Source organism: Euleptes europaea, chromosome 2 (genome assembly GCF_029931775.1).
Source record: "Euleptes europaea isolate rEulEur1 chromosome 2, rEulEur1.hap1, whole genome shotgun sequence".
Taxonomy (NCBI): Eukaryota; Metazoa; Chordata; class Lepidosauria; order Squamata; family Sphaerodactylidae; genus Euleptes; species Euleptes europaea.
In genome coordinates this window covers 16,111,062-16,139,012 of record NC_079313.1, presented here as the reverse complement: position 1 = coordinate 16,139,012, position 27,951 = coordinate 16,111,062, and the positions used below count along the sequence as shown (strand labels likewise).

The 27,951-nt window shown below is 50.7% G+C and overlaps 1 protein-coding gene across 1 annotated transcript; it reads right to left on the bottom strand.

Annotated features, from left to right (window-relative positions):
- Positions 1 to 899: 899 nt before the first annotated feature.
- Positions 900 to 27,951, bottom strand: TMPRSS9 (transmembrane serine protease 9). The gene is made up of 19 exons (XM_056844683.1): positions 27,807 to 27,951; positions 26,878 to 27,005; positions 26,367 to 26,434; positions 25,501 to 25,667; positions 23,023 to 23,064; positions 22,063 to 22,176; positions 20,351 to 20,522; positions 16,427 to 16,701; positions 14,078 to 14,214; positions 13,461 to 13,769; positions 13,189 to 13,358; positions 12,042 to 12,313; positions 10,045 to 10,181; positions 8,965 to 9,289; positions 7,875 to 7,991; positions 6,046 to 6,217; positions 5,467 to 5,732; positions 2,898 to 3,034; positions 900 to 1,081 (listed from the first exon to the last, which is right to left on the bottom strand). The coding sequence occupies exons 1-19, from the start codon at positions 27,949 to 27,951 to the stop codon at positions 920 to 922; spliced, it is 3,315 nt and encodes a 1,104-aa protein (XP_056700661.1). The 3' UTR covers positions 900 to 919.

Genomic DNA, 27,951 nt, shown 5'->3' with positions numbered 1-27,951 from the left:
AGCCCTCTCTTCCATGAACATGTCCCCTCCCCTCTTAAAGCCTTCCACATTGGCAGCCATCATCACATCCTGGGGCAGGGAGTTCCATACTTTATGCGTTGTGTGAAGAAATACTTCCTTTTTTCTGTTTTGAATCTCTCACCCATCTTCAGCAGATGACCCCTTGTTCTAGTATTATGAGAGAGGGAGAAAAGCTTCTCCCTGTCCACTCTCTGCATACCATGCATAATAAATGTTTGTGTGTGTTTGGAAATCCAGACTTTCCTTAAAACCATGAGTTCTGGAAACTTGGGTTTTTCTTTTAATGAAACATGAGTTTTGCAAGATGGCAAATTCCGCAGTGGATGATTCTCTTGCACAGCAAGACTGGCACATAATCACCCCCGCCCCGCACACAACTCCACAGCCTCCACAGGCAGCAATTTATTGTGCCTTCCTCTGACAGGAAGAGATTTTGCCGCCCAAAAACGTCCTCCCTCCTGCTGGCTCCCCAGGATAGAGTAGAGGGGCCCAAATGCTAGGAGAGTTGCCCCGGCGAGCTGTAATTGACCAGGGCCCAAGTTACAGCAGGAAGCAAAAAAAGCTGACTTGGGGAACAACTTTTCCCAGACCCTCCCCAAGGCAGGAAAACCCCTCGCCCACTGGATTGGGGTGCAGGCCCTTCTAACCCAAGATGGCAGGCACCCCGGGAGACCTCACCTGACCCCGCCACCTCGCACGATGTCGAATTGAGACAGGAGGCCCTCTTTTATTGAAAGCATTTTCTAAATCTGCTCCTTGATTAAATGCAGAGGGGAGCTCTCTCCGCGGCTTCCGATCGGCCGCAAACGGCCCGTGCGACGGGACGCCCCCTGGCTCCTGCGCAGGTTTGTTCTGTCCTGGGACGTCGCCGTCTTTTCTCCCTGAGTGGCGCGGAGGCTCACACCTTGAGATTCTGCCTGATCCAACCCCGCACCGCTGTCACTCTTGTGTAAACGCCGGGGAAGAAAGGCCGGGCGCAGCCGTAGCCCCAGCTGGTGATGCCCGCCAGGAACCACCTCCCCGAGGGCTCTTTGCAGGCTAAGGGTCCGCCTGCATCGCCCTGCGAAACAGAGAAGCAAATTTAGAGCGCTGGATGGACTCCTCAGTTGATTGCAGGGTGCAGCTCTGGTCCAGCTGAGCTGTTCCCTTCGCTGACTGACGTTTCCTTGCCCTCACCGAATCACGATCCCGATCAGCCCGATTTAACACAGACCAGAACAAGCCAGCTGTAAGGGCCGTGCCTGCAGCATTGGCTTACTGCTTGACTGCATTTTTAGGCGAGGGGAGATTGCCGGCGGCCAGCAGCAGCTGGTGTTCGGAGTACTGCCTGGCTAGGAAGGGAAGGAGAGGGTGCTTGCCAGACTCATAAGAACATAAGAAAAGCCATGGTGGATCAGACCAAGGCCCATCAAGTCCAGCAGTCTGTTCACACAGTGGCCAACCTGGTGCCTCTAGGAAGCCCCCAAACAAGACGACTGCAGCAGCACCATCCTGCCTGTGTTCCACAGCACCTAATATAATATGCATGCTCCTCTGATCATGGAGAGAACAGGGATGCATCTTTAGTCTTTGAGGTGCTACTAGACTCCTGCTCTTCTCTACTGCTACAGACAGACTAACATGGCTACCCATCGTGATCTATCCCCAGCCCACCTGCCTGTGTTCCACAGCACCTAATATAATAGGCATGCTCCTCTGTTACCGGAGAGGATAGTTATGTATCATGACTAGTATCCATTTTGACTTGTAGCCATGGACAGCCCTATCCTCCATGAACATGTCCCCTCCCCTCTTAAAGCCTTCCAAGTTGGCAGCCATCACCACATCCTGGGGCAGGGAGTTCCACAATTTAACTGCATTATGTGAAGAAATCATAGAATCATAGAGTTGGAAGGTACCACCAGGATCATCTAGTCCAACCCCCTGCACAATGCAGGAAATTAACAACTACCTCCCCCCACATCCCCAGTGACTACCTCCCCCCACATCCCCAGTGACCCCAACCCTCCCCCCGCCATGCAGGATCCCACAATCAAAGCACTCCTGACAGATGGCCATCTAGCCTCTGCTTAAAGACCTCCAAAGACAGGGACTCCACCACCCTGCAAGGCAGCGCATTCCACCGTCGAACAGCCCTCACAGTCAGAAAGTTCTTCCTAATGTTTAGGTGGAATCGCTTTTCTATTAGTTTAAATCCATTACTCCGTGTCCTAATCTCTGGAGCAACAGAGAACAAGCTAGTTCCCTCATCAACATGACATCCCTTCATGTCTCCCCTCAACCTTCTCTTCTCCAAACTAAACAAACTAGTTATCATGGCTATCATGTCTCCCCTCAATCTTCTCTTCTCCAAACTAAACAAACCCAACTCCCCAAGTCTCTCCTCATAGGGCATGGATTCCAGACCTTTGACCATTCTGGTCGCCCTCCTCTGGACACACTCCAACTTGTCAACATCCTTCTTAAATTGTGGAGCCCAGCACTGGACACAGTATACTTCCTTTTGTCTGTTTTGAATCTCTCACCCACTAGCTTCAGCAGATTCTAGTACTATGAGAGAGATTCTAGCATGAGAGAGGGAATATACTGTATTCCTTCAGTATAGTTGTCGCTAATCTGAATTAATCTCTTATGGGATTGAGGAAAGGGAGGTTTTTTCCCATAGTGCTTGATCAGTCTCAGGGGCTTAGAACATAGGAAAAGTCATGCTGGATCAGACCAAGGCCCATCAAGTCCAGCAGTCTGTTCACACAGTGGTCAAGCAGGTGCCTCTAGGAAGCCCACAAACAAGACTACTGCAGCAGCATTATCTTGCCTGTGTTCAACAGCACCTAATATCATAGGCATGCTCCTCTGATCCTGGAAAGAATCCTCACCGAGCAGCTGTCGACTGTGCCCTGCAGAAAGCCAGCGCACACCATCCTGCCGCTGATCTGGATGGGGTAGTACTTCTTGCAGTCTCGCTCTCCGATCAGGTTCACAGCAGCCTTTTGCAAGTGCTTGGACATCAGGCCTAGGCAGGAGGGGCAAGATGGTGCTTGTGAGCAGAAGCCTGTGTGGCAGAGCAGCTGAGATGGGCATGCGATCGAGGAGGTCCTCAGCTGAAAGACTTCCTCCAAGCTAGCGTGGTGTAGTGGTTAAGAGTGGTGGTTTGGAGCGGTGGAGTCTGATCTGGAGAAGTGGGTTTGATTCCCCACTCCTCCACATGAGAGACGGAGGCTGATCTGGTGAACTGGATTTGTTTCCCCACTCCTACACACGAAGCCAGCTGGGTGACCTTGGGCTTGTCACAGCTCTGTTAGAGCTCTCTCAGCCCCACCTACCTCACAGGGTGTCTGTTGTGGGGAGGGGAAGGGAAGGTGGTTGTAAGCCGGTTTGAGTCTCCCTTAAGTGGTAGAGAAAGTCGGCATATAAAAACCAACTCCTTCTTCAAGACAAACTCAACCTCAGTTTATCTGCCGTATTAGACAAAGGGAGTGCCTGCCTACCTTAAAGGGCTGTTTGTAAGGACTTTTTTTGCCATCCAAAAAAATTGGATTTACGACGACTCTGTAGGGTTTTCTAGGCAAGAGACGTTCAGAGGTGGTTTGTCATTGCCTGCCTCCGCGTCAGGACCCGGGTATTCGTTGGAGGTCTCCCTTCCAAATCCTTGCCAGGGTCAAGGCTGAGAGTGTGTGACTGGCCCCAGGTCACCCAGCAAGTTTCCACGGCACAGTGGGGATTCGAACCTGGGTTTCCCAGATCCTGGTCCGGCACCTTAACCACTACACCACGCTGGCTCTCTTGTAAGGATTACAAGAAGACAGTGAATGTGAAGTGCTTTGAGAAGTGAAAGCGTTGTAGTGGGGTGGATACAATCATCTTCCGAGGAGCCTAACTCAAGTGGTTCTTCCTTCAATAGAAGAGCCAACTCAAGTTGGGGGGAAGGCTTGGAAAACTTCACTGAGCAGAGTGGCAGGATAAGGGTAGCATTCACCCTATATAACGTACTGTTACTAGACTGTGAATGTTTGCAAAAGCGGTTCAAGCCTTGTGAATGTTTTATCAAGAATCCCCAGCCCTAGAAAAGAGCAAGGGTCCAGGAGCACCTTAAAGACTAACAAAATTTCTAGCAGGGTGTGAGCTTTTGAAAGTCACAGCTCACTTCTTAAATCTGACTCACAAAAGCTCATACCCTGCCAGAAATTGTATTAGTCTTTAAGGTGCTACTAGTCTCTTGCTCTTTTCTTCAGATATCTTCATCAGATATCTGAAGACATGAGCTGAAGAAGAAGAAGAGTTGGTTTTTATATGCTGACTTCTTCTTCCACTTAAGGAAGAATCAAACCAGCTTACTTTCCCTTCCCCCTCCCCACACAGATACCCTGTGAGGTAGGTGGGGCTGTGAGAGCTGTGACTAGCCCAAGGTCACCCAGCTGGCTTCATGTGGAGGAGTGGGGAAACCAACCCGGTTCCCAAGATCAGAGTCCACTGCTCTTAACCACTCCTCCAAGCTGGCTCCCTGCTATACCAACTGGCTACGAAAGTTCATACCCTGCCAGAAATATTGTTGGTCTTTAAGGTGCTACTAGACTCTTGCTCTTCTCTACTGCTACAGACAGACTGACACGGCTACCCATCATGAGCGATCCCCAGCCCTAGAACACCTGACTGCCAGTTCTTCCCAAGTTGCTTTTTTTGCACGTAAATTCCTTAATTTGGGATGCCTAAAACTGGAGTTTTTTGTGGGTTTGTTTGTTTTTATTATCGCCTGCATGCAGGGCCGGTGCTAGTCTTTTTTGTGCCCTAGGCAAGGCTAACTACACGTGCCCCCTATTGCTAACCAATTTTCAAAAACATGTCTTGTGGAAAAAATAAAAGCCGGTGCGTTCCTACAAAATTTTTAATAAGACATTATAATTAATTATATTCCATAGCACTATTGTGGTAGGTAAAGGTAAAGGCAGTCCCTTGTACACGCACTGGGTCGTTACTGACCAATGGAGTGACGTTTACTAGGCAGACTGTGTTTACAGGGTGGTTTGCCAGTGCCTTCCCAAGTCATCTTCCCTTTACCCCCAGCAAGCCGGGTACTCATTTTATTGATCTTGGAAGGATGGAAGGCTGAGTCAACCTCGAACCAGCTACCTGAAACCAACTTCCGTTGGGATCAAACTCAGGTTGTGAGCAGAGCTTTTAACTGCAGTACTGCAGCATATCTTAAAATAAAAAATGTAAATTGTCAGTTGCATTCCCCCCCCCCAAAAAAAACTAACCTGTTTAAAACTGTGCCCCTCAGGCCAGTTCTGCCCCCCCTCCGAAGTCTGCGACCGCCTAGTTCGCCTAATGGTAGCACCGGCCCTGCCTGCATGTGAAATGTAGCTATTGGGTGTTTGTGGATCCGCTTCTGTATTTGCAGCCTGGGCACAGACGTTGCTCTCAAGCACACACACACCCCATCCTTACCGCCCTCCTTTGTGGAGCCCCAGCCGGTGATGAAGCACCGCGCCCCTTCGCTGAAGATGTGGGAGCTGTCCGGCATGCAGATGGGCTTGATGGTGCTGGTGTAACGCAGCGGGAAGGCCAGCTCCAGGAGGGCCACGTCGTAGTCCAGCGTGTAGACGTTGTAAAACGGGTGCCGGTGGATATGGTGGATTTTCTCCACTCGTCCGTCGAGGCCACTCAGGAACGGCGTCCCCAGGATGGCAAGCCACATCTTGGGGTCGCTGTAACTGGAAGAGAGGGCCTAAGTTAGCACAGAAGCTGCTTTGAGGGAAATCTAGCAGAAGTTTAATTCTTGGACTGGCTGAAGAAGATCTGGTTTTTATATGCCGACTTTCTCTACCTTTTATACAGTTCGGCACAACCCCTGAATGTTTTGGGAAGAAAGGAAGAGTACCCCAGGTTGCTACGACCAACAGGGATGGCGCATTCCCAACTAGGTGGGGTGGAAGGTTTTGGGTGCGCATGCATGGAAAGTGGAGGAGCTCCACCTGGCTAAGCCGCAGCGATCCGCTCCCCCAGCCCAGCCAAGGCCCCACTCACATGTCGAAGCAATGAGCTGCCGAAAGCAGCCACCGCTCGCCGATCACGACTGCCCCGCATTTGTGCTCCTTCCTCCGCAGCCACAGGCTCACCTGCCATGGCCACTCCCCACGGGCCGCTCCGCTGCCCCCCACTATCTTTCCGAAGGCTGTCGTGGGGATCAAGCCGCAAGCTGCGAGGGAGAGAACTCGGTGGGGAGGGGTTGCCATGGGCAGGATCGTAGAGTTGGAAGGGACCACCAGGGTCATCGAGTCCAACCCCCCCTGCACAATGCAGGAAATTCACAACTACCTCCCCACCCCTTATGCACACACACCCTCTGACCCCCTACTCCATGCCCAGAAGATGCCCCCCCAAAAATCCTCAAAGATCCCTGGCCAATCTGGCCTGGAGGAAAATTGCTTCCTGACCCCAAAGTGGCAATGGGCATTTCCCTGGGCCACGAGAGCCAAACACTGATGCAACCCTGGAACAGGCTTCCTTGGGAGGTGGTAAGTTCTCCTTCCCAGGAGGTTTTTAAGAAAAGGTTAGATGACCATCTGTCAGCAATGCTGATTTTATGACCATAGGCAGATCATGAGAGGGAGGGCATCTTGGCCACCTTCTGGGCACAAAGTATGGGTCACTGGGGATATGGGGGGCAGGTAGTTTGGAATTTCCTGCATTGTGCAGGGGGTTGGACTAGATGACCCTGGTGGTCCCTTCCAACTCTATGATTCTATGCAACCTTCCCTGCCCTCCCTCTCTTGATCTAAGTTCACAGAATCAGCATTGCTGAGAGATTACCATCTAGCCTCTGCTTAAAAACCTCCAAAGAAGGAGAGCCCCATGCCCTCCCGAAGAAGCCAGTTCCACTGAGGAACCGCTCTGTCAGGAAATTCTTCCTAATGTTTCAATACAGAGGAGTGGGGCAAGAAGACGGGATGGGTCAGAATCGAGCTTTTCGCTTAAATTCCGGCATTTTATGCTATGACCAGACTTCATCGCTGCTACAATGGATTGCTACAGTGTGAAAACAGAAGGGCCTGGCTGGATCAGAACAAGGCAGGGCCCACCTCCCCACCTCCAGCATCCTGGTAAATTGCCTCTGAACATGGAGGTTCCATTGGGCAAGTGTGGTGAAAGGCCATCAGAAACTGATTGCCCAAGGATTCATCCAATCTTCTTTCACAACCAGGTGGTGGATTCTGCAGGTACAGATCTGTTCTATTAGCGGTGGAGCTCGTTTCTAGCACAAAGAGCCTTCCCTGATTCAGAAGGGTCTTGTTGGCCTCAGGGGCTTCTTGAAATGCAGAAAAGCACCACCGCTAGCAGAAGCAGACCTGCAGGATCCAACCCCTGTGGCTGGGAGGGGTGTTTGACAACAACAACTACAAATTGGGGTTGCACAAGGGACTGCTGGTCAGATTAGATGCTCTAGAAATACATCTGGGGCTGGAGAAAAAGAAGACAACGACGAAGAAGAGTTGGTTTTTATATGCCGACTTTCACTACCACTTAAGGAAGACTCAAACTGGCTTACAATCACCTTCCCTCCCCCTCCCCCACAACAGACACCCTGTGAGGTAGGTGGGGCTGAGAGAGCTCTAAGAGAGCTGTGACTAGCCCAAGGTCACCCAGCTGGATTCATGTGTAGGAGCGGGGAAACCAACCCGGTTCACCAGAACAGAGTCGGCCACTCAGGTGGAGGAGTGGGGAATCAAACCCGGTTCTCCAGATCAGAGTCCACCTCTCCAAACCACCCCTCTTAACCACTACAACACAGCTAGTGGTGTAGTGGAAAGGAGAGGGGAAGGACGGTGCAGCGGGGTCAGGGGGGGGGCGCTTACTGCAGTTCCACTCGTCCCGGCCGTTGCTGCAGTCCACGACGTCGTCGCACTCGGGGTTCGCTTTCCCGATGCAGACTTTGCTGGAGCACTTGAAAGTAGTGGTGGTGCACGGCACAGCTGGGGGAGCAGTTTGCACAGCAGGTTAAGGCGAACGGAGAACCGTCACCCACTGTGAAGCCCTGCTGTTGCCCCCCTTGACTGTGGGAGTGCCTGCCATGGGGCCAACACTGGACTATCCCTGAAGGCCTCAGTCTGGGAGGCAAAGGGAGTCGCACCACCTTCTTCCTTGGCTTCCTGTGCTTCCCTAGACTTTGCAGCTTCGTGTCCGGTAGCAGTAGGGTTGCCAGGTCCCTCTTTGCCACTGGTGGGAAATTTTTGGGGCGCAGCCTGAAGAGGGCAGGGACTTCAATGCCATAGAGTCCAATTGCCAAAGCGTCCATTTTTCTCCAGATGGACTGATCTCTATCAGCTGGAGATCAGTTGTAATAGCAGGAGATCTCCAGCTTCTACCAGGAGGTTGGCAACCCTACTGACTCCTGAGTAGACTCTGCCAAGGCCAGGCCCTGCTGCAACCTGACAGGCACCTTTCCCAGTTGTGGGGCTTGCTGGCACAACATCCCTTTGGTGGGGTGTCTCCTGAGGTCAGTAAGATTCATAAGCTGCTGGTCACCGCTGATTATTGTGGCCTGTTGAGTTATGAAGCAGGTCTGAGCTTCCTGCACACAACTGAGAGCAGGGGTGGGAGGGGGGGAAATGTCCTTCTTCCCGAGCCTGAGATTTGGACTAGATTTTTTTTTTAGAACTGCAGCTTGGCTCTCGTCTCTGCAGAGCAGCTGCTCTATGCATGTGGCACTTTGCAAGGCAGCTTCCCTCTGCATGTGGCATTCTGGATTGTCTCGTGTGGAGGAGAGAAGGGTGTGAGATCCTGCCTGATAGCAGCTGGTGGCTTTCCATTCTGCACTGCAAATGGGCAAATCCCTGTATTTGGGAGGGTAAGATCTGGACCAGAGACACGCACCCCATGCACACATGCCCTCACCCATGTGGGACTGACATGCCTCTAAGAGTCTGCTTGCATCCCCACAGGTACCTGGGAACTGGGTCATCTTTGGCGTGCTTGTTACTGGTGTAGATAGGGTGCGAGCGCTGGTGCTTGGATCTGTGGCTATCTGGCTAGTCGTTTGGGTAGTGCCGGGTAAGCTGGAGGTGGTGCCAGCCACGGTCTTGGCGGTGGATGTGAGGGTGGGGCTGGGGTGGGGTGAGATGGTGTCCAGGATCCAGCCTTTGAGCCTGGTGATCCGGGTGTACACCCCCGGCTTCCGAGGCTGGGCACAGCCGGCCCCCCAGCTCACCAGCCCTGCCAGGTAGAACACACCAGGCGTCTCCTCGCATGTCAGGGGTCCGCCAGAGTCACCCTAGAGAAGAAGAAGAAGAGTTGGCTTTTATATGCCAACTTTCTCTACCACTTAAGGTACAATCGCCTTCCCCTCCCCACAACAGACACCCTGTGAGGTAGGTGGGGCTGAGAGAGCTCTAAAGAGAACTGTGACTAGCCCAAGGTCACCCAGCTGGCTCATGTGTAGGAGTGGGGAATCAAACCCGGTTCTCCAGATTAGAGTCCACTGCTCCAAACCGCCACTCTTAACCACTGCACCACGAATTGGTTTTTATATGCCGATTTTCTCTACCTTTTAAGGAGAATCAAATCGCTTTACAGTCTCCTTCCCTTCCTCTCCCCACAAAAGACACGTCGTGAGGTAGGTGGGATTAAGAGAGTTCAGAGAGAACTGTGACTAGCCCAAGGTCACCCAGCAGGCTTCATGTGGAGGAGTGGGGAAACCAACCCGGTTCTCCAGATCAGAGTCCGTCACTCCTAACCACTATACCACACTGGCTCTTTATTGCCTCGGACAGTTTTTTTGTTTGACTCGTTCTCCAGTTCTGTGATCCTCGTCCTGCCGCGTTGGCTTTTGAAGGCCTTTGCTGTTTGTCTGAACTGATTTTTATATTTTGTCATCTACCTTGAGCCTTGACGAGAAAGGTGGAGTATAAAGGAAGTTGATGGAACAAAATCAAGCCATGTCCTATTGCCCAGCGGTTGTGGCTTTAACACACCCCGACCCTGAAGAGGGCTTCTAATGATTCTGGAAAGGATGGAACTGATCCTTACCTGGCAGGAATCCACCCTCCCCTCCAGGTACCCGGCACAGATCATTTGCTCTGTGAGGGAGAAGTTGTACAGGACGTTGCAGGTCTTCTGGTCGATGATGCTTACGGAGGCTCTCTGCAGGTTCTCGGGCTTGGTGGCTGCAGGCCACAGAGGGAGGGCAAAATGCATACACCCGTGGGGGAAAGGGGGGCACCCCCGCCACCCCGCCCCGGACCTTTCATTTTACAAAGACACAAATCCTGTAGACCAGGGGTATCAAAACTCAATTGCTACAAGGGCCGGATTTGACCAAAATGTCACTTGGATAGGCCATGCCTCACCAGCCTAAGAGCTCACAAGGGGCCGGATCAGGATTGCCAGGTGCCCGGTGGTGGCGGGCAAACCCCTGGCAATTCACCCCTCTGCCCGCAGACCACCTGAGGGTCGGCAGGCAAACATGCATGCGCATGTGCCGCTTTACCGCTTCTGTGCCGCTTTACCGCTCAAACTAAGAGGAAAAAGCCCCTCGCAAGACGGCACTTCCGGTTGTAAACCACCTTGGTGCACACGCGCGTGTGCAATCCCAGCCGCAGCCCCGTAGCCTCCCGCCGGAGGAGAGAGGGGACTTGGCAACCCTAGGCCGGATCCGGCCCTCAGGCCTTAGGTTTGACACCCCTGCTGCAGACATTTTAATGGATTTTCAAGGTCTGAATTCAAATGGCTTTAGAGAAATAAACTTCCTGAAAACCGTGGCTTGATCCAGGCGAGACTTAAATTTGGTCTGCAACACAACCTTCATTTACCATAAATGTTCCAATTCATATTCTCCTTCTTTCTGAAATCCAGTTCCTTGCTTTGGGATTAAAGCAGATATTTAAGCAAGGAGGAAAAGCAGTGCAGGCATCTTAATATGAAGCAGGCTCTTTAAATAATGTTAATAAAATACATTTCATTTTGTAAGAAATGTTAACTGAAGGGGTTGGATCCTGCTTAGCAGTTCTGGGGTGCATGGACTTCTGTCCACAGATCGAGACCATCTTGGCTACTGCTTCCTGTGACAACCCCAAATGCCCCTGAAAATTGTATTCCTGGGGTACTTTCACTCAGGGTTGCCCCCAGTCTGTCTCGGTTGTTCTTTGGAGTTATGCATGAGTTTCCAGTCTGCTAGAGATGACCTCGCTGCCAGCCCTCACAAGTCCCAGACCTTCCCGTTCCTCTGTTAACCCGATTCTTCCCTCTCCCCTGAACTCAGCCAGGGTGAAATCCCCATGCATAAGGCAAAGCGCAGGACACGCAAACTTGGTTTCTCTCACAACCAATTTCAAAGCAGTGTGTAAAAAGGCGGGGATTCAAATGCTTCCTGCTTCCTTGGAGCTCTTTCTGAGCAGAAGAAGGGCTTTTTAAAACCGAGCCTTGGATTTCTTTCCCCCCCTCTTCAGATTACTCCGCTTTTTGTCTTTTGTTCTTAAAATGCTTTTTTATGCAGCAATTGGGTTTGGGCGGGGCATTTTCTCTCACAGTAAGCATTACTAAGTAAGCCAATTACAAAGCAGCATTTAAAGGGGCAGGGACTTGATTTGAGCTTGGAGACTGCTGGTACACAGACTCCCAACAGGGAAGTGTGGGGCTAGCTAGCAACGAACCTGAGGTAAAACGCCCATGCATAAACGACCTTAAAAACAAACATACCCGACAGGGAACATCCTTCAGGGGTACAACCCAACACAGTCTCCCACCCACAGCAACAGATTTGGCCCACCCCCACGCCTCCCACTTGGATGGCTCTGCCATAGGGTTGCCAACCTCCTGGTCCTAGCTGGAGATCTCCTGCTATTACAACCGATCTCCAGCCAATAGAGATCAGTTCCCCTGGATAAAATGGCTGCTTTGGCAATAGGACTCTATGGCATTGAAGTCCCTCCTCAGGCTCCTCCCCAAAAAACCTCCCGCTGGTAGTGAAGAGGGACCTGGTAACCCTATTCTGCCAGGGGCCGGTCGGGTAAGTAGCCGTCACCTACTGTTGCCTTCCCGGACGCTGCCCCAGCCGGAGATGGAGCACCTCTTGCCCACGGGGAACTTATGGATGGCGAGCGGGAGACAGATGGGCTGGATGTATTTGCCGAAGAGGAGGGGCCTGGCCAGCTCCAGGACAGCCACGTCGAAGTCCAGCAGCAGAGGGTTGTAGGAGGGATGCAGCACCACCCGCTTGACGCTGACCTTCACGGAGCTGCTCTCCACCGCCGACAGCAAAGTGGCGCCTGTGTAGGCGGTGATGTACTCTGGCTTGGTGCTACCAGCAAGTGGACATGAAAACCACAAGCACACGTTTTTCCATTAGTGGGGATGAGGCCATGCAAAGGCAGAGCTTGCTTTAGGGGCGAGGCTGCGGCTTAGTGATAGAGCATCTGCTTGGCATGCAGAAGGTCCCAGGTTCAATCCCCGGCATCTCCAGGGCAAAGGCAGAGCTTGCACAGAGCTTGCTTTAGGGGAGGGGCTGTGGCTCAGTGGTGGAGCATCTGCTTGGCATGCAAAAGGTCCCAGGTTCAATCCCTGTCATCTCCAGTTAAAGGGACTAGGCAGGTAGGTGATGTGAATAGACCTCTGCCTGAGACCCTGGAGAGCTGCTATCAGTCTGAGCAGACAATACTGACTTTGATGGACCAGGGCTCTGATTCAGTATAAGGCAGCTGCATGTGTTCATGTGTACAAACCTCGACCAACGTCTCCAGCTTTGGATACAGTTCCCGAGGAGATGCACACATACGCCACCCTCTCCTCCACTTTGCACTCTGGCACTTCTGCCCACAAGCAAAAGCTTTAGATGCGGGATTCTACCGACAGGACGGGGGCCATTCTGGCTGCATGCAGGATTTCCCCAGGAGGTAATCCCTGCAAATTGGGGCTGTGCCTTGGCAGCTTGGTGGATTATGTCAGTGAATGTACGAAATGTCTCCAGAGTCAGACACTTAGCCTATCAAGGCCAGTATTGCCCGCTCTGACTGGCAGCAGCTCTCCTGGGTCTCAGGCAGATGTCTTTCACATCACCTGCCCCCTGATTCTTTTAACTGAAGACGTCAGAAATAGAACCTGGGACCTTCTGCATGCCAAGCAGATACCGCCAAGCCTCGGGGGGCCCCCACAGTGACCCCAACAGGTGGTACTTACTGATTGAAGCAGTGCGCGGCTGAGAGCAGCCAGCGGTCCCCAATGACGGTGGCCCCGCAGAAGTGCCGCAGCCCCTCCTTCAGGCTGACCTGCCAAGGCACTTCCCCTCGGGAGGCGTCTAGTCCACCCACAATTTTGACAGGCTTGGAGAAGGCCGGTCTCCGGCCGCACTCTGCACAGCGACAAAGCCCACGCATCAGTCCCGGCCCCGGAGGGACGTCACCCTAGACCCTTGGCGTGATACAGTGGCTCATACCTTGGAGGCGGGGCACCGTCACCGGCCTGCTCGTGGCAGTGGACGGCCTGCTCGGGGCAGTGCTGGAGCTGGGGCGTTGCTCGCCGATGGTGCTTGACCCCTCGGGAAGGGAAGTGTTGTGCGGCATCGTGGAAACAGTCGTCGGGATGGTCGTCGGAGGCGTGAACGTGGCCATAGTGTGAAGGATCCAGTCCCTGAGCTTGGTTACCCGAGTATAGACTCCAGGGCGCTTGGCCTCTGCACAGCCAATCCCCCAGCTCACGATGCCTGCCAAGAAGAAGCGTCCGGAGGGTTCTCTGCAGACCAACGGACCCCCGGAATCGCCCTACGAAAGAGCAGAGGAGGAGGACAGCCATTTTCATTCATTGGGGGTTCCCTGTAGGGTTGCCAGCTCCGGGTTGGGAAATACCAGGAGATTTTTGGGGCGGAGCCTGAGGAGGGTGGGGTTTGGGGAGGGGAGAGACTTCAATGCCATAGAGTCCAATTACCAAGGCGGTCATTTTCTCCAGGTGAACTGTTCTCTGTCGGCTGGAGATCAGTTGTAATAGCAGGAGATCTCCAGCTAGTACCTGAAGGTTGGCAACCCTACTTCCCTGTGAATGGTAGGAAGGGCCCACACAACCCCAAGAATACCTGGCAGGAGTCAACTTTCCCCTCCAAGTAGCCGGCACAAAGCATCCTGTCGGTGAGGGCGTTGGTGTACAAACTGGCACAGAGGGTCTGGTCCAGAAGCTCCACCGTGGCCTTCTGGAGGAGCTCTGGCTTCACCACTGGGAGGGGGAGAGAAAATGACCGACAGGTCTCAGTCCACACTCACAACCCCAACAACAAGGGGCCAGGATCTCACTCTCCACTAGGCCACACTTTTATCCACTCCTGCGGTAATTAAAGCCATGTTCTCCAGAGAGCCGGTGTGGTGGTTAAGAGCGGTGGACTCTAACCTGGAGAGCTGGGTTTGATTCCCCACTCCTCCACATGAGTGGCAGACTCTAATCTGGTGAACCAGGTTGGTTTCCCCACTCCTACACATGAAGCCAGCTGGGTGACCTTGGGCTAGTCATAGCTCTCTCAGCCCCACCTACCTCACAGGGTGTCTGTTGGGGGAGGGGAAGGTGATAGTTTGATTCTTCCTTAAGTGGTAGAAGAAGAAGAGTTGGTTTTTATATGCAGACTTTCTCTACCACTTAAGGGAGACTCAAACTGGCTTACAATCCCCTTCCCACAGCAGACCCCCTGTGAGGTAGGTGGGGCTGAGAGAGCTCTTAATAGAACTGTAACTTGCCCAAGGTCACCCAGCTGGCTTTGTGTGCAGGAGCGAGGAAACAAATCCAGTTCACCAGATTAGCCTCCGCCACTCAAGTGGAGGAATGGGGAAATCAAACCCGGTTCTCCAGATCAGAGTCCACCGCTCCAAACTACCACTCTTAACAACTACACCACGCTGGTGTAGTCGGCATATAAAAAAACCAACTCTTCTTCTCTCTTCTTAATGAAGGCAGAGGAGACAGAAATGGGTGATTTGTTACGGAGTTCCCAGGTCATCCCCAGGTCCAAGATATCAAAATCCGACATTTTTTTGTTTGGAGCACCCATCCATTCTTTAAATTAATTCTTGGGTACATGGGGGGCCAGATCTGAATTGGGGCCACCGTATGTGGGTAGAAGGGGATTCAGACTCCCCACGCTGTTTTTGCAACCTGAAATGTCCCTGGGGAGACGACAGGGAAAATTGCATATATTGGTGGGCTACATGTTAAGTCTTCCCAGTGGGGCAAAGAAGGCCCATTCAGGTTGGAGAAAAAGTATGGGGGGCTTAACCCCCCTTTGCCATGTAATATAGTAGTAAGATAGAGTCCTTTCACACATCCTGTGGCAATGATTTCCGCAGGATTAAATTCTTCATGGAATAAGTATGGGAGTGAAAGACTGATGTTTCCTCCTTCACACCATAGATGAGGCTTCAACTCCTTAGGAACGTTGGGAGAATTGACCACCAAAACTGCACTTATAAGCATTTCTAACCCCCTTTTTGTTGTTCTACCAATATGGACTAGAACCCTGAGAGACAGATTGAGATGTGGATTCACGTTCCACTGTTTTTACAGACTCATCATATGATTTTGGCCCAGTCTCACTGTACTTCCCCGCATTTACAACAGGCGACTTACATTCCAAGGTCATTTCTGAAATTAAGTTGACTTAATTTTTGAAAAACGGTGTCAAAGTCAACGTAGTTATAGTCTGTAATCACAATTCAACGAAGATAGTTTCAGGAGGGTCACTGTGTTGGTCTGCAGTTAGGGTTGCCAGGTGGGTGGTTTCGGTGGGCCATTGCCCGCTAATCCACCCAGCCCCTCCAGAGTGGCGATAGTGAGCTTGCGATGACCTCATTTCCGGTTTTACTTCTGGAAGTGCCGCATCGCTGCGGCCAATCTGACACTCAAATTTGGGGCTTTGAGTGTCAAATCAGCCAGGGCGATGCGGCGCTTCCAGAAGTAAAACCAGAAGTGACTCCATCGCGTGTGCGCAGCAGCCCCAGCCCTGCCCCCTAAAATCTCCCAACAATCAGGAGGGGGGACCTGGCAACCCTATCTGCAGTGGAAGATACCTTTTTACTATTTCTAACATTGTGCTCAAGACCTCTGGTCAGATGAGCCTGAAATAAAAAAAAAGGATATAAAAGGAAAAAGGAAGATACATTTGAGCCCAGTAGCACCTTAGAGACCAACAGGAATTTCAGGGTATGAGCTTTGGACAGCCAAAGCTCCCTTCGCCAGATAAGTTAAACCTGCTGCACTCTCTGCTGGACTGCGACCTCTGCTATCCAGGCAAGGTGCTTCTTGCTACAACCCCCCTGCGAGGTGGGCCAGGCTAAGAGCCTGAGCTTCCCAGCGAGGGTTTATCCCCTGAGACTTCCCCTTCCGAGCCCTCTGCCAACCCCCGTCCACTTGGCTCACCCAGCAGGCCATGGGTTTTGCTTACAAAAGTCCTCCTTGAGGTAACCCCACCCTGAGATGAGGCACTTTTTGCCCGGAGGGAAGATGTGGCTGGCGGCCGGCAGGCACACGGGCTGGATGAATTTTGTGAAGGCCAGGGGGTCAGCCAGATGCAGTAGGGCCACGTCGTAGTCGGCCGTTTCGGTGTTGTAGGAGGGGTGTCTCACGATGTGCTCCACGCTGGCCTTGGCAGGGTTGCTGCCGGTGTTGGTCAGCCAGATGCTGCCCACGTAGGCTGTCCAGGCGCCGGGGTCCTGAAGCCTACAAGAGGAGAAGGCTGCGGGTCACGCCGCCTGTTCAGGAACAAGGCCAGAGGCTGCTGGGGAAAAAACCCAAATGGGGAACAGCTTGCCCAAAGGAAAGAGTGGAAAGAACGACGTGTACGTTGCAAACTTGGAACCAAGTGTGGAGACCGATTGTTGATGGTCAAAACCCTTTTTTAGATATTATACCTACATGTACTAGCGAACCCCGTGGCGCAGAGCAGTAAGCTGCAGTACTGCAGTCAAAAGCTCTGCTCACGACCCGAGTTCGATCCCGATGGGAGTCAGTTTCAGGTAGCCGGCTCAAGGTTGACTCAGCCTTCCATCTTTTCGAGGTCGGTAAAATGAGTACCCAGCTTGCTGGGGGTAAAGGGAAGATGACTGGGGAAGGCACTGGCAAACCACCCCGTAAACAAAGTCTGCCTAGGAAACGTCAGGATGTGACGTCACCCCATGGGTCAGGAATGACCCGGTGCTTGCACAGGGGAGCTTTACCTTTTACTTACTGGGAGACTGGCAACCGCACGTATCAGGAGTGTGCTGATATTGGTCGGCACATCTACCCTATTGTCTGAACAGGGGGGCAGTATATATTTTGCATGCATGCACACATGAATCAACTATTAGATTTTTCAGGGTTCTGGTTCAGACTTACCAGAGCTACGTGCATGTGCAAAAGACATGTGGTGTCCCTGTTCAGGCAGCATGGGAGCTGTGTGTATTGGCGGCAGCATGCTCTCGCTATGAATATTCGCCAGCCTCCCAGTATGCATGGGGATAATATCTGAAAGGGGCTGTAATCGGATAATTGTGGTTGGATGGGAATTTTGGCAGTGGTTCCGTTTGCCAAAATTGCTCTGTCTCGCAAAAGCTTAATATGCTTTTATTAGCGTGCATTTGTCATAATTTTTCTCTTTGCTGAATAATTTGGCGTCAGCTGCAAACCTGACCACTTCGCTGCTCATCCCCAATCCCAGATAGCTTCTGAGCAAATTAAACAGTACCAGCCTATCAAGGTTGGCACAGCCTGCTCTGGCTGGCAGTGGCGGCCCAAGGGCTCAGACAGGGAAAGGACTTTCCTGATACCCAGGGTCCTTTAACGGTGCCATACTATGCAACGTTGGTCCAGTCTCTTCATTTGTCTCACTAGCCTTTGACTGGAATATGGCTGCATAGGATTGCACTGTAAATGTCAGAGACTGAACCTTAAGGTGCCTTCAAAGCAGTGGAGTCTGATCTAGAGAGCAGGGTTTGATTCCCCACTCCTCCACATGAGCGGCGGAGGCTAATCTGGTGAACCGAGTTGGTTTCCCCATTCCTACACTCGAAGCCAGCTGGGTGACCTTGGGCTAGTCACACTCTCTCAGCCCCACCTACCTCACAGGGTGTCTGTTGTGGGGAGGGGAAGGGAAGGTGATTGTAAGCCAGTTTGATTCTGCCTTAAGCGGTCGAGAAAGTCGGCATATAAAACCAACTCTTCTTCTTCTTCTTAATACGGAGCTCCAGGTCCTCAGCCTAAACTGCCTTCTATCTAGGGAGTAAGACCACTGGTAGGGTTGCCAGCTTTGTGTGGGGAAATACCCGGAGATTTGTCGGGGGGACATCAGGAGAGTACAATGCCATAGAGCAGGGGAGTCAAACTCAATTGTTACGAGGGCAGGATATGACACAAATGCCACTTGGGGGTGCCGGGCCCTGCCTTGCCAGGCTAGACTGAGAGTGGGTGGTGGTGGCGGCTGCCTCGGCTGGCTTGCGGGCCGAATAAGAGCTCTCAAGGGGCCGGATCGGGCCCACAGGCATTATGTTTGACACCCCTGCCATAGATAGGGTTGCCAACTGCCAGGTAGTTGCTAAGAAGAACCAGTACTAAGCCAATATATACTCAATAGAATCCAATGAACAACCATTTGTGTATTTCAACAATTATACAAACATTGTAACAGTAATGTGAATGTGCAAACAAAAGTTTTTTCAACAACATAAGCAAAAACCACACAAAACAACAGCAGTCCACAAGGGAGGACGGAGAAGTCTACTAGCAAGGGGCTTGTGAGCCTCAAATAATGAACAGTATCGATTGGACCACAAATTGCAAATCCACGTATCAAACGTTTGAAATATGCCCAGTGAAGCTCAGAGCGGAGCCCGGGAACACCTTCCGGATGTATAGTGTTTTCACCAATATACATTGGCTTCTTCAGCCAGCATAAAATCTCTTTGGCAGTCACAGTGGAGTCCGCAAAATTCATGTAGCTAAAAATAGCTCAGTCTTTAATGTTTGCCACGGTCTCCAGATAAGGGCAAGATGGGAAGTGTCCTGAGCTTAGGTTTTATGGTACCACTCAGTTCCCATCAACACATCAGCGAGGTTCTCCAGCAAAACAGCCTTTCCCTTGTGTGGGAGAGGGGAAGGCATTTTTACTGATTCCTCCCCCCCCCTGAAAACTCCCAGTTCTCTTTCCACATACCCACGTGCCCCCTGTTTCTTCAGGTCCACCGACCCAAAGAAGCAAGATTTGTAGGGTTGCCAACCTGCAGGTTACTAGCTGGTGATCTCCTGCTATTACAACTGATCTCCAGCTGACAGAGATCAGTTCCCCTGGAGAAAATGGCCGCTTTGGCAATTGGACTCTATGGCATTGAAGCCCCTCCCCAAACCCCGCCCTCCTCAGGCTCCACCCCCAAAATCTCCCGCCGGTTGAGAAGAGGGACCTGGCAACCCATAGAGTCTACCCTGCAAAAGAAGCCATTTTCTCCAGGGGAACTGATCTCTGTCATCAGGAGATCTCTAGGCCCCACCTGGAGGTTGGCAACCCCAGCCACTGGTCACTCTAGACTACTGTGATTGACAGCCAACCTCCAGGGCCTCCGGCAAATAAGGTCTTTCCCAGTCCAGTTATCTGAGATCCTTTAAGATGGGGGTTCTCAACAAGGGGGGGGAATTTTAGGGTTCGGGGGGGGGATTGGGACCACTATTCAGCAGAGTGTGTTGTCCTGTAGATTATATACAATCTGTAAAATTGCAGTATTTTTTTTTTTTTTTTTTAGTTAGACTATTTTGGGAAGGGGGGATTTATATTCTGAACAATGGTGAAAGGGGGGAATGGAGCAAAAAAGGTTGAGAGCCACTGCTTTAAGATGAGAGAAACCAGGCCCTTCTGCCTGCAAAGAAGATGCTCCACAACTCCAAACTGCACACCCAGCACCCATGGAGGACTGTTGTGAGACACCGCTTCCCAGCAAGGGAGGCTAGGAGCCAATGTTCCACCATGTTGTCCTGGCAACCCTATTCCTCAGGAGGTGGTGACCTCTCCTTCCCTGGAGGTTTTTAAGCAGAGGCTAGATGGCCATCTGTTAGCAATGCTGATTCTATGACCTTAGGCAGATCATGAGAGGGAGGGCATCTTGGCCATCTTCTGGGCATGGAGTAGGGGTCACTGGGGGTGCGTGGGGGGGAGGTGGTTGTAAATTTCCTGTATTGTGCAGGGGGGTGGACTAGATGACCCTGGTGGCGCTCTCCAATTATTCCTCCTCAGCCGTGGCCTGAACTCAGAAGGATACTGCCGCGTGTCTAGAGGCAGAGGACCGAGCGTTGAATGCAGGACATCCGGCCTAGCACACCAAGAAGGACATTGCCCCTGGCTTACTCGTTAAAGCAGTGAGCAGCAGACACCAGCCACCTCGCTGACAGAATGGTCGCCCCGCAGAAGTGTTCGCCATTCTCCCGCAGACTGACCTGCCAGGGGAATTCCCCCCGCAAGGCCTCCGAGCCCCCAACAATCCGGTTAGCCATCTGCAGGGCAGGCCTAATGCCACAGTCTGAAAGAGAGATGGGTGGGGGGATGAAAGGTAGGCTTACCAGGTCCCTTCTGTCCTTCGGCGGGAGGTTTTTAGAGTGGAGATGAGGGGGGATCGCGCAGCCGCGCCAACGCGATTACATCACTTCCGGTTTACAACCGGAATTGCTGCATTGCAAGAGGCCTTTTCCATTCAAACTCCCAAGTTTGAATGGAAAAGGCCTCTTACGATGCAGCACTTCCGGCTGTAAACTGGAACTGATTTACTGCTGTTGGCAGGCGCGCATGCACACATTGCCTGCCGACCCTCAGCTGGTCGGCGGGCAGCCAGGTGGATTGGCGGGGGCTTGCCCGCCACCTGGCACTTGGCAACCCTAATGAAAGGTGTAAGGAGCACTGCTCGACCTAGGAGGAAAAGGACCTTGCTGTGAAATTCGGGACCCTGAACACTCCGATCCAATCTTTTCTCTTTCTGAAGGTCTCAAAGTGGCCAGCTGCAAGCTTTTAAACCCCCAAGATTCCCAGCTTTGATGTATGAGTTTTGCCATCTTTTGGCTGGAAAAAAAACCCTCGTCTTCTTGCCAAACTATGAGAATATGCAGAGAGCAACACACCCCTACAGCATGGTGTAGTGGTTAAGAGCAGTGGACTGTAATCTGGTGAACCAGCTTTGTTTCCCCACTCCTCCACAGGAGCCACGGACTGTAATCTGGTGAACCGGGTTGGTTTCCCCACCCCTACACATGAAGCCACTTGGGTGACCTTGGGCTGGTCACAGTTCTCTCCGAACTCGCTCAGCCTCGCCTACCTCACAAGGTGTCTGTTGTGGGAAGGGGAGGGGAAGGTGATTGTAAGCCGCTTTGAGACTCCTTAAAGGTAGAGAAAAGCAGGGTATAAAAACCAACCTTCTTCATACAAAAGTATCTCCAAATTGAGATAAGGAGATCGGTTTTGAAATTTGTGATAGAACGAGGATTATGTTGCTGAGATGCCCCAACCTCCTCTCATCCCCCAATATATATCAAAGTTATGACGCTGCCCCTATGTAGACCCTGTGACCATCTAGCTCAGGACTTCTTAAACTTTTCCCACTTGCGACCCCTTTTCGCCCGAGATATTTTTATGCGACCCTGGGTATATAGGTATATAAAATAGGTATACAAGTCAAATATTTACTGATAATAAATCATAACAAAATTTATACTGTTGCCAAATTTTTTGTGACCCCCACATTCAGTTACGCGACCCCATAGTTTAAGAAGCTTGGATCTAGCTCATTTGTATTCTCTTCTTACCAGCATCTGCTCTCTGGGGTCTCAGGCCTTCTCCAGACTGGCTTCCTGAAATCATCTAACCGGAGATGCCAGGGATCAAACATGGGACCTTCTGCAAGCAAAGCGGGTGCTCTACTGTTGAGTTGCAGCCCCTCTCCTAACTTCCTGTTACCCCTGAACTTGTGATAACGATACAAAATGACACAAACACCCACAACCCAGGCTCCTCAATCAGCCCACGCTCTGAAACCTCAGCAGCCCAAACAACAACAACAAACAACGACAAACCACACTCAGCCTCATCGGAGCCGTCCAGACAGTGCCGGCGGTCGTCGCATTCCACGTTTTCCACGGCCACACACTGGCCGTCATGGCAGGCAAAGGCGTTCCCAGCACAGCTGCCTGCAAGCACAGCAACAATTTCAGGTTGGGAAAACAGCGTGGGGGAGCGAGAAGGCTGAAGTCCCCTCTCCTCATGATCCCAGTCAGATGCCTGCATACCTAGGAACTTACAAGGCACTTTGGATTGAAAGTCTTCCTGGTGGACCAGGGATGGATGTGAGGATAACAGAAAAGGCTTAGGTCTTTTATGTATGGCTGTTTCACTCGCCGTCACCCCTCCAACGACTTCGGATCTTTGTCTGGATTAGGCATGCTGTTTGCGACTGTCAGAGGTTGCCTCAATCTCCCCCTGCGTTTCCCCGCGTTTTCAAATTTGGGATAAAACAGGTCCCTCAAAACGGGGGGAAATATAGGGGAAGAGAGAGGCGACCTCTGATGGTCGCAAATGGCGTGCATAATCCAAACAAAGACACAAAGTCGTCAGAGGGGTGATGGCGAGTGAAATAGCCAGGCATAAAAGACCATAGTTAGGCCCGTAGGGTTTGGGGCTGGGGTTTCCATCTTAAGAGAAGGCTCAGTAGGTGGTTTCAATCATGTTGTGTGTGTGTGTGTGTGTGTGTGTGTGTGTGTGTGTGTGTGTGTGGAGTCTACACAAATCACTTAAAATTCCAAAGGATCAGCCCTCTTACTTTTGGTTGCAATAGAAACAATGGAATTTCTTGCTGTACTTTAAAGACCAACAGAGCCTAGTCCGTGAACGCTTGTACCATGATCCACTTGTTGCTCTTCAAGGTGTCACAAAATTCCAGATAGACAAAAATTTGAAAATTCGAATTGTCTGGCGGAAGAATTTGGCGGTGTTTTGAAAGCCACAGCCCTCAAGCAATTAGTGAAATGCTGCTTTACCTGATTTTAGGATGATCCCAGCAGGAGAGACATTGCGTGGCCCTGCAAGAGACAGAGAGAAGGGCTGGCATGAGATTGCCAACGCAGAGCCTGGGGCATTTTCTTGCTCTAGGTACAAGTCCAGAGTCAGAAAGCTCCAGAAGATCACTGGGTGTTGAGTGAAGACTCTCTAGGCTATCCCAAGACATTTGCACTCTTTAATAGAACGGACTTGCAAGCCCTGTTCCCTTGGGTCCCGGGAGGTCGAAATTTCTATCTGGGTAGTAACCGCTGCCACCAGCAAATCCGAGAGTATCTCCTAAATCAGGGGTGTCGAACTCATTTCTTACAAGGGCTGGATATGAAATAAATGTCACTTGGTTGGGCGGAGCCATGCGTTGCCAGCCCTGATTGGGACTGGGGGTTGGGGGGGCGGCTGCCTTAGCTGGTTCGTGGGCCAGATAAGAGCTCTCAAGGGGCCAGATCTGGCCTGCGGGCTGTATGTTTGACATTCCTGTTCTAAATGGTTTTGCTCCTCTAATACTCTGTATCCATGTTGCCATTTGGAGGCTCCGCATAGTTGCCACCACTCCTGCTTTGCTCACATTAGCTAATGCAGGGACGATCTATCACACCTTTGCAATCTTGAGCTATCATGCTCCAGAGATGGCAAGTTCACCAACTGCCTCTCCCCTTTACCACTCTTTAGATAGCACAATCAATCAGGTGTGGCGTGTTTACAGAGATCAAGCTTCAAGAATTCAAAATATCAGGAAGTTCAATAAACAAAAAATAAAAAGAGTACAAGGGTCTTCAAGCAGCAGGCTGAGCAAGGATACAAAGAAAAGGTGGATCACAATGGTATCTGAAGAAGTGAGCTGTGACTCATGAAAGCTTATACCCTGGCAGAAATGTTGTTAGTCTTTAAGGTGCTAGTGGACTCTTGCTGTTTTCCAAAGAAAAAGTGAAAATACACATTCCTCTCACCCTAAACTCTATACTTATTCTAGCATCGTTGTTGCTAGGATAAGGTTGGTAACTCTCGTAGTCACAGCATTTAAAAGCCCATCATTACTATAGGTCTCAGAATTGGGTCTTCTCCCCATAGTCCCTTACCATGTGGACAAAATGGAGATCCTAGGTAAAGGCTTGTCGAAGGCTTTCACGGTCAGAGTTCATTGGTTCTTGTAGGTTATCCGGGCTGTGTGACCGTGGTCTTGGTATTTTCTTTCCTGACGTTTCGCCAGCAGCTGTGGCAGGCACCTTCAGAGGAGTAACACTGAAGGACAGTGACACTGTCCTTCAGTGTTACTCCTCTGAAGATGCCAGCCACAGCTGCTGGCGAAACGTCAGGAAAGAAAATACCAAGACCACGGTCACACAGCCCAGATAACCTACAAGAATCCTAGGTAAAGGCTTGTTCCTCCCTGGTCAAAAGCCAAAACGTAAAAGATAGGGTGTTTTTTTCTCACATCCTGATAACTTATAAACTCCCCATGGTAGTCCATCCCCCTCTGGGGCTGTTCTGGTCTTCCTGCCTGAAGAGGAAGAAACTACTGTAGTCATTTGGCTGTCCAAGTCTCTGTCCCTTTTAAGTGTCAAATGTTAAAACTTTTTTGTTCTTACTGTGGGACAGACAAATTAGCATAACTACAAGCTGGGAGGCTTTATCCTTGAAAGAGAGATCTGAGTCATCTCATGTAGTTTTTCTTTTGCCAGTCTCATTAGCATTGTAGCTTCTGGGGCTTGTGTAGAGAGTAGTGCCAATTAATAAAATGTCGAGGTGGATTCTAGGGTGGAAGGCATTTCTCCACATATGCCTTTCTACATTTAATAGGAACTGCCATGGGGCAGAAAGTTAAGAGCCAGCTAGGGGAACACTCCAAAGTCTCCTCCACTGATGGAGACAGTGTGGTATGTGGATTAAAGAGCGAGCAATGCATTACAAAGTTTCCCTGCTCAAATTTCCACTCATTATTGGAGAGCCAGCATGGTGTAGTGGTTAGAAGGAGCGGTGGTCTCTAATCTGGAGAACTGCATTTAATTCTCCACCCTCCACATGAGCCCCGCTCCTCCCCATGAAGCCAGCTGGGTAACCTTGATCTAGTCACAGTTCTCTCTGAACTCTCTCAGCCCCACCTACCTCACAAGCTGTCTGTTGTGGGGAGGGGAAGGGAAGGAGATTGTAAGTCAGTTTGTTTCTCCTGAAAAGGTAGAGAAAGTTGGCATATAAAAACCAACTCTTCTTCTTCTTCTATGTGGCCTTAGACAAACTGTTCTCAGCCTCAGCTTCCAGCCTACTCTACAAGGTGATGTAAGGATCACAACAGAATAACGTCTGTGCAGCACTGTGAAACACTCAAAAGCGCTACGCAAATGATAAGTATTGACATTGTTCCATTATCACATGAGTTTACACAGACTTGCAATGTCTATGGAACAAGCCCCTCCTCCCCGCTCACCCCTCACACTTTATATATGGGATGTAGCAGACCACACCTGTCAGGACGGCTGAAGAAATGATACCGTAGGCAGCCAGAGGAACCCCCTGTTTGTCCAGGGTGGCTGCCAGCCCCCGCCTGAGCACCTCTTCTTCTAAGCCTGGGCTGAGCAGCTGCTTGGAGAACCAGAGGCGAAAGCGGACGATCACACTGGAATTGCTTTTCCTGCCAGTGGAAAAAGGGAGTTTTCTTCAGAGCTAGGAAAAGCTGGGGAGAAGGGACGACATCACTCTGGATGCTTTCATGCATGCTGAATAATGCACTTTGAATCCCTTTTCAATGCACTTTAGCAATTGTTTGCTAGTGGCAAAGTGCATTGAAAGTGGAAAGAAAGTGCATTATTCGGCATGTGTGAAAGCGCCCTCCAAGTTCTTGTGCATGTGTGGGAAGGAAATAATGACCTTCCATACTGATAAACAGATACAGAGGAAGACAGGTGTCGAGACGGAAAAGCCATCTTGTCTCTTTAACATCCATTTTGTTCTCTCAACCTGGACAGCCTGTAATTTTCCACTCTCAGGCCAGCGCTTCTCACAAACAGCAGGTGTGTTATCAGAAGAGGGCCTCTTGTGTCAGGGATGCTCTAGGCTGTTCCCGCATTGAGCAGGGGGTTGGACTAGATGGCCTGTATGGCCCCTTCCAACTCTATGTCTGTGATTCTGAGGTTCCTTCCCAGACCAGTGCTAATTAGCTCATGAGAAACATCTACTCACCCTAACTAAATACTACTCACCTAACTAAAGCAAAAGATGGTTTAAACTTGTGTTATAGAGCCCTGACCCGTTTCAAACAAAGGCCTCATCTCAGGTGCAGCATCAGCTTTGGCCCATAGCCATGCGCGGATGGGGGCCCAGTGTGACCCACCTGTACTGCAAGATGGAGCATCTCAAACAGCTTCCTTCCAGGGTTGAGTTCTGAAAGCTGCTTTTAAACTAAAAGATAAAAAAATAAGGTGCAGAGAGTGAGCTCCTAGCCAGGAAGCATCAGAGGAAACCAGAAAAGGTTTCTTACACATATTTTAGAGCAGGACTTCTTAAACTTTTTCCACTTGCGACCCCTTATCACCCGATAAATTTTTACGCAACCGCGGGTATATAAGTATATAAAATAGGCATACAAATCAAACATTTACTGATAATAAATCATAAAGAAATTTATTTTAAAACAATTCTTGGGTATACATATAATTTTACTATTTATTAAAGACGAATTTTCATACTGTTGCCAAATTTTTCACGACCCCCACTTTTAGTTACGCGACCCCATATGGGGTTGTGACCCACAGTTTAAGAAGCACTGTTTTAGAGTAATCCCAAAACATGACATTTTAGGAGGAAAGAGGCATGACGCTTCTCTCCCAGAGGGGTCAACGTACCAGCCTCTCCAGGATAGGGGTCAACGTGCGGTGATAGTCAGAGTCCTGAAACTGCAGGCTGCTGTCGTACCGGATCCCTCGTAGCTCCACCAGATGCTCCGAGAGGAACTCTTGTTTCAAATGGAAGGCTGTGAAGAAAGAAAAGTGGGCTTTCTGAGGCCACGCTCCTGACTGTGGGGCAACAAAAGGCCAGCCTGACCACATCAACACCATTTGGATGCGAATGAGACAGCACATGTGCAAATCGTCCATGGGTTGCAAGAAACTAAAACAGCCCTCCGATAAGAGCTCCCACAAAAGCACAATAAAGACACCGAAGGCCAGCTCGCTCACTAGCATTTTAATGCAGGAAGGAGAACCTGTCTTCTACTCACTCCCCGCCACTGACGTTAGCCTTTTATGCATGGGTAGCTAAGCTCCGTGATCAGGAAGATACTCTTTTATTTATTTATGGTCATTTGGCCAGCAGATAAACATCGTTAAAATTGATTAATACACAGCCAGAATTACAATTTTGATACGCTAACCAGAGTTCTCCGCACCCTGGTGGCAATGTAACAAAATGTTGCCACTGTGTAGGAAATGTGGGCATCTTTATCCTCGAGTAAATATTTAATAATAAAATAATGCTAATGACTAAAAATTCTGGTCAACAAGGGCAAAATCAGCCTATTTTTGACAACCCGATAAAATTCACAGTACAGTAAAATATGGGTAATTGTCTAGCTTCGCAATCACCGCTGAACTGCTTCAGGGCTTTGTTGGGATTATGCACGATTTTTCTGACCTTTAGAAGTCACTTCGCTCCCGCCTCGTGCTTTCCCCGGGTTTTCAGGACATTGGTTTGCATCTGCCCCGAGCTCAGCTCACTCCAAACAATTCCCCACGGGTAGCCAAGACAGAGATGCTGCTATTCCGAAGGGACTCACCCATTAGGATCCCAGCAGACACAGCAGTGACTGCGCTCACAAGGACGGTGGCTACGGTCACCTTGCAGCACTTCCCGCTACCCACCCCCCCTTGCCCTTTTTCTTCGCCCGGCACCGGCTTCACAGATACAGCTTGCGGGTCCAT

Excerpts from the sequence above, each read along its gene's own strand:
- TMPRSS9 (XM_056844683.1), bottom strand. The coding sequence starts at position 27,951 with ATGGACCCGCAAGCTGTATCTGTGAAGCCGGTGCCGGGCGAAGAAAAA. Across the intron at positions 5,733-6,045 it reads GCAGCTCATTGCTTCGACAT|TTACAGCGACCCCAAGATGT; the intron begins GTGAGTGGGGCC and ends CCTCTCTTCCAG. Across the intron at positions 3,035-5,466 it reads GGGCTCCACAAAGGAGGGCG|GCCTGATGTCCAAGCACTTG; the intron begins GTAAGGATGGGG and ends CCTCCTGCCTAG.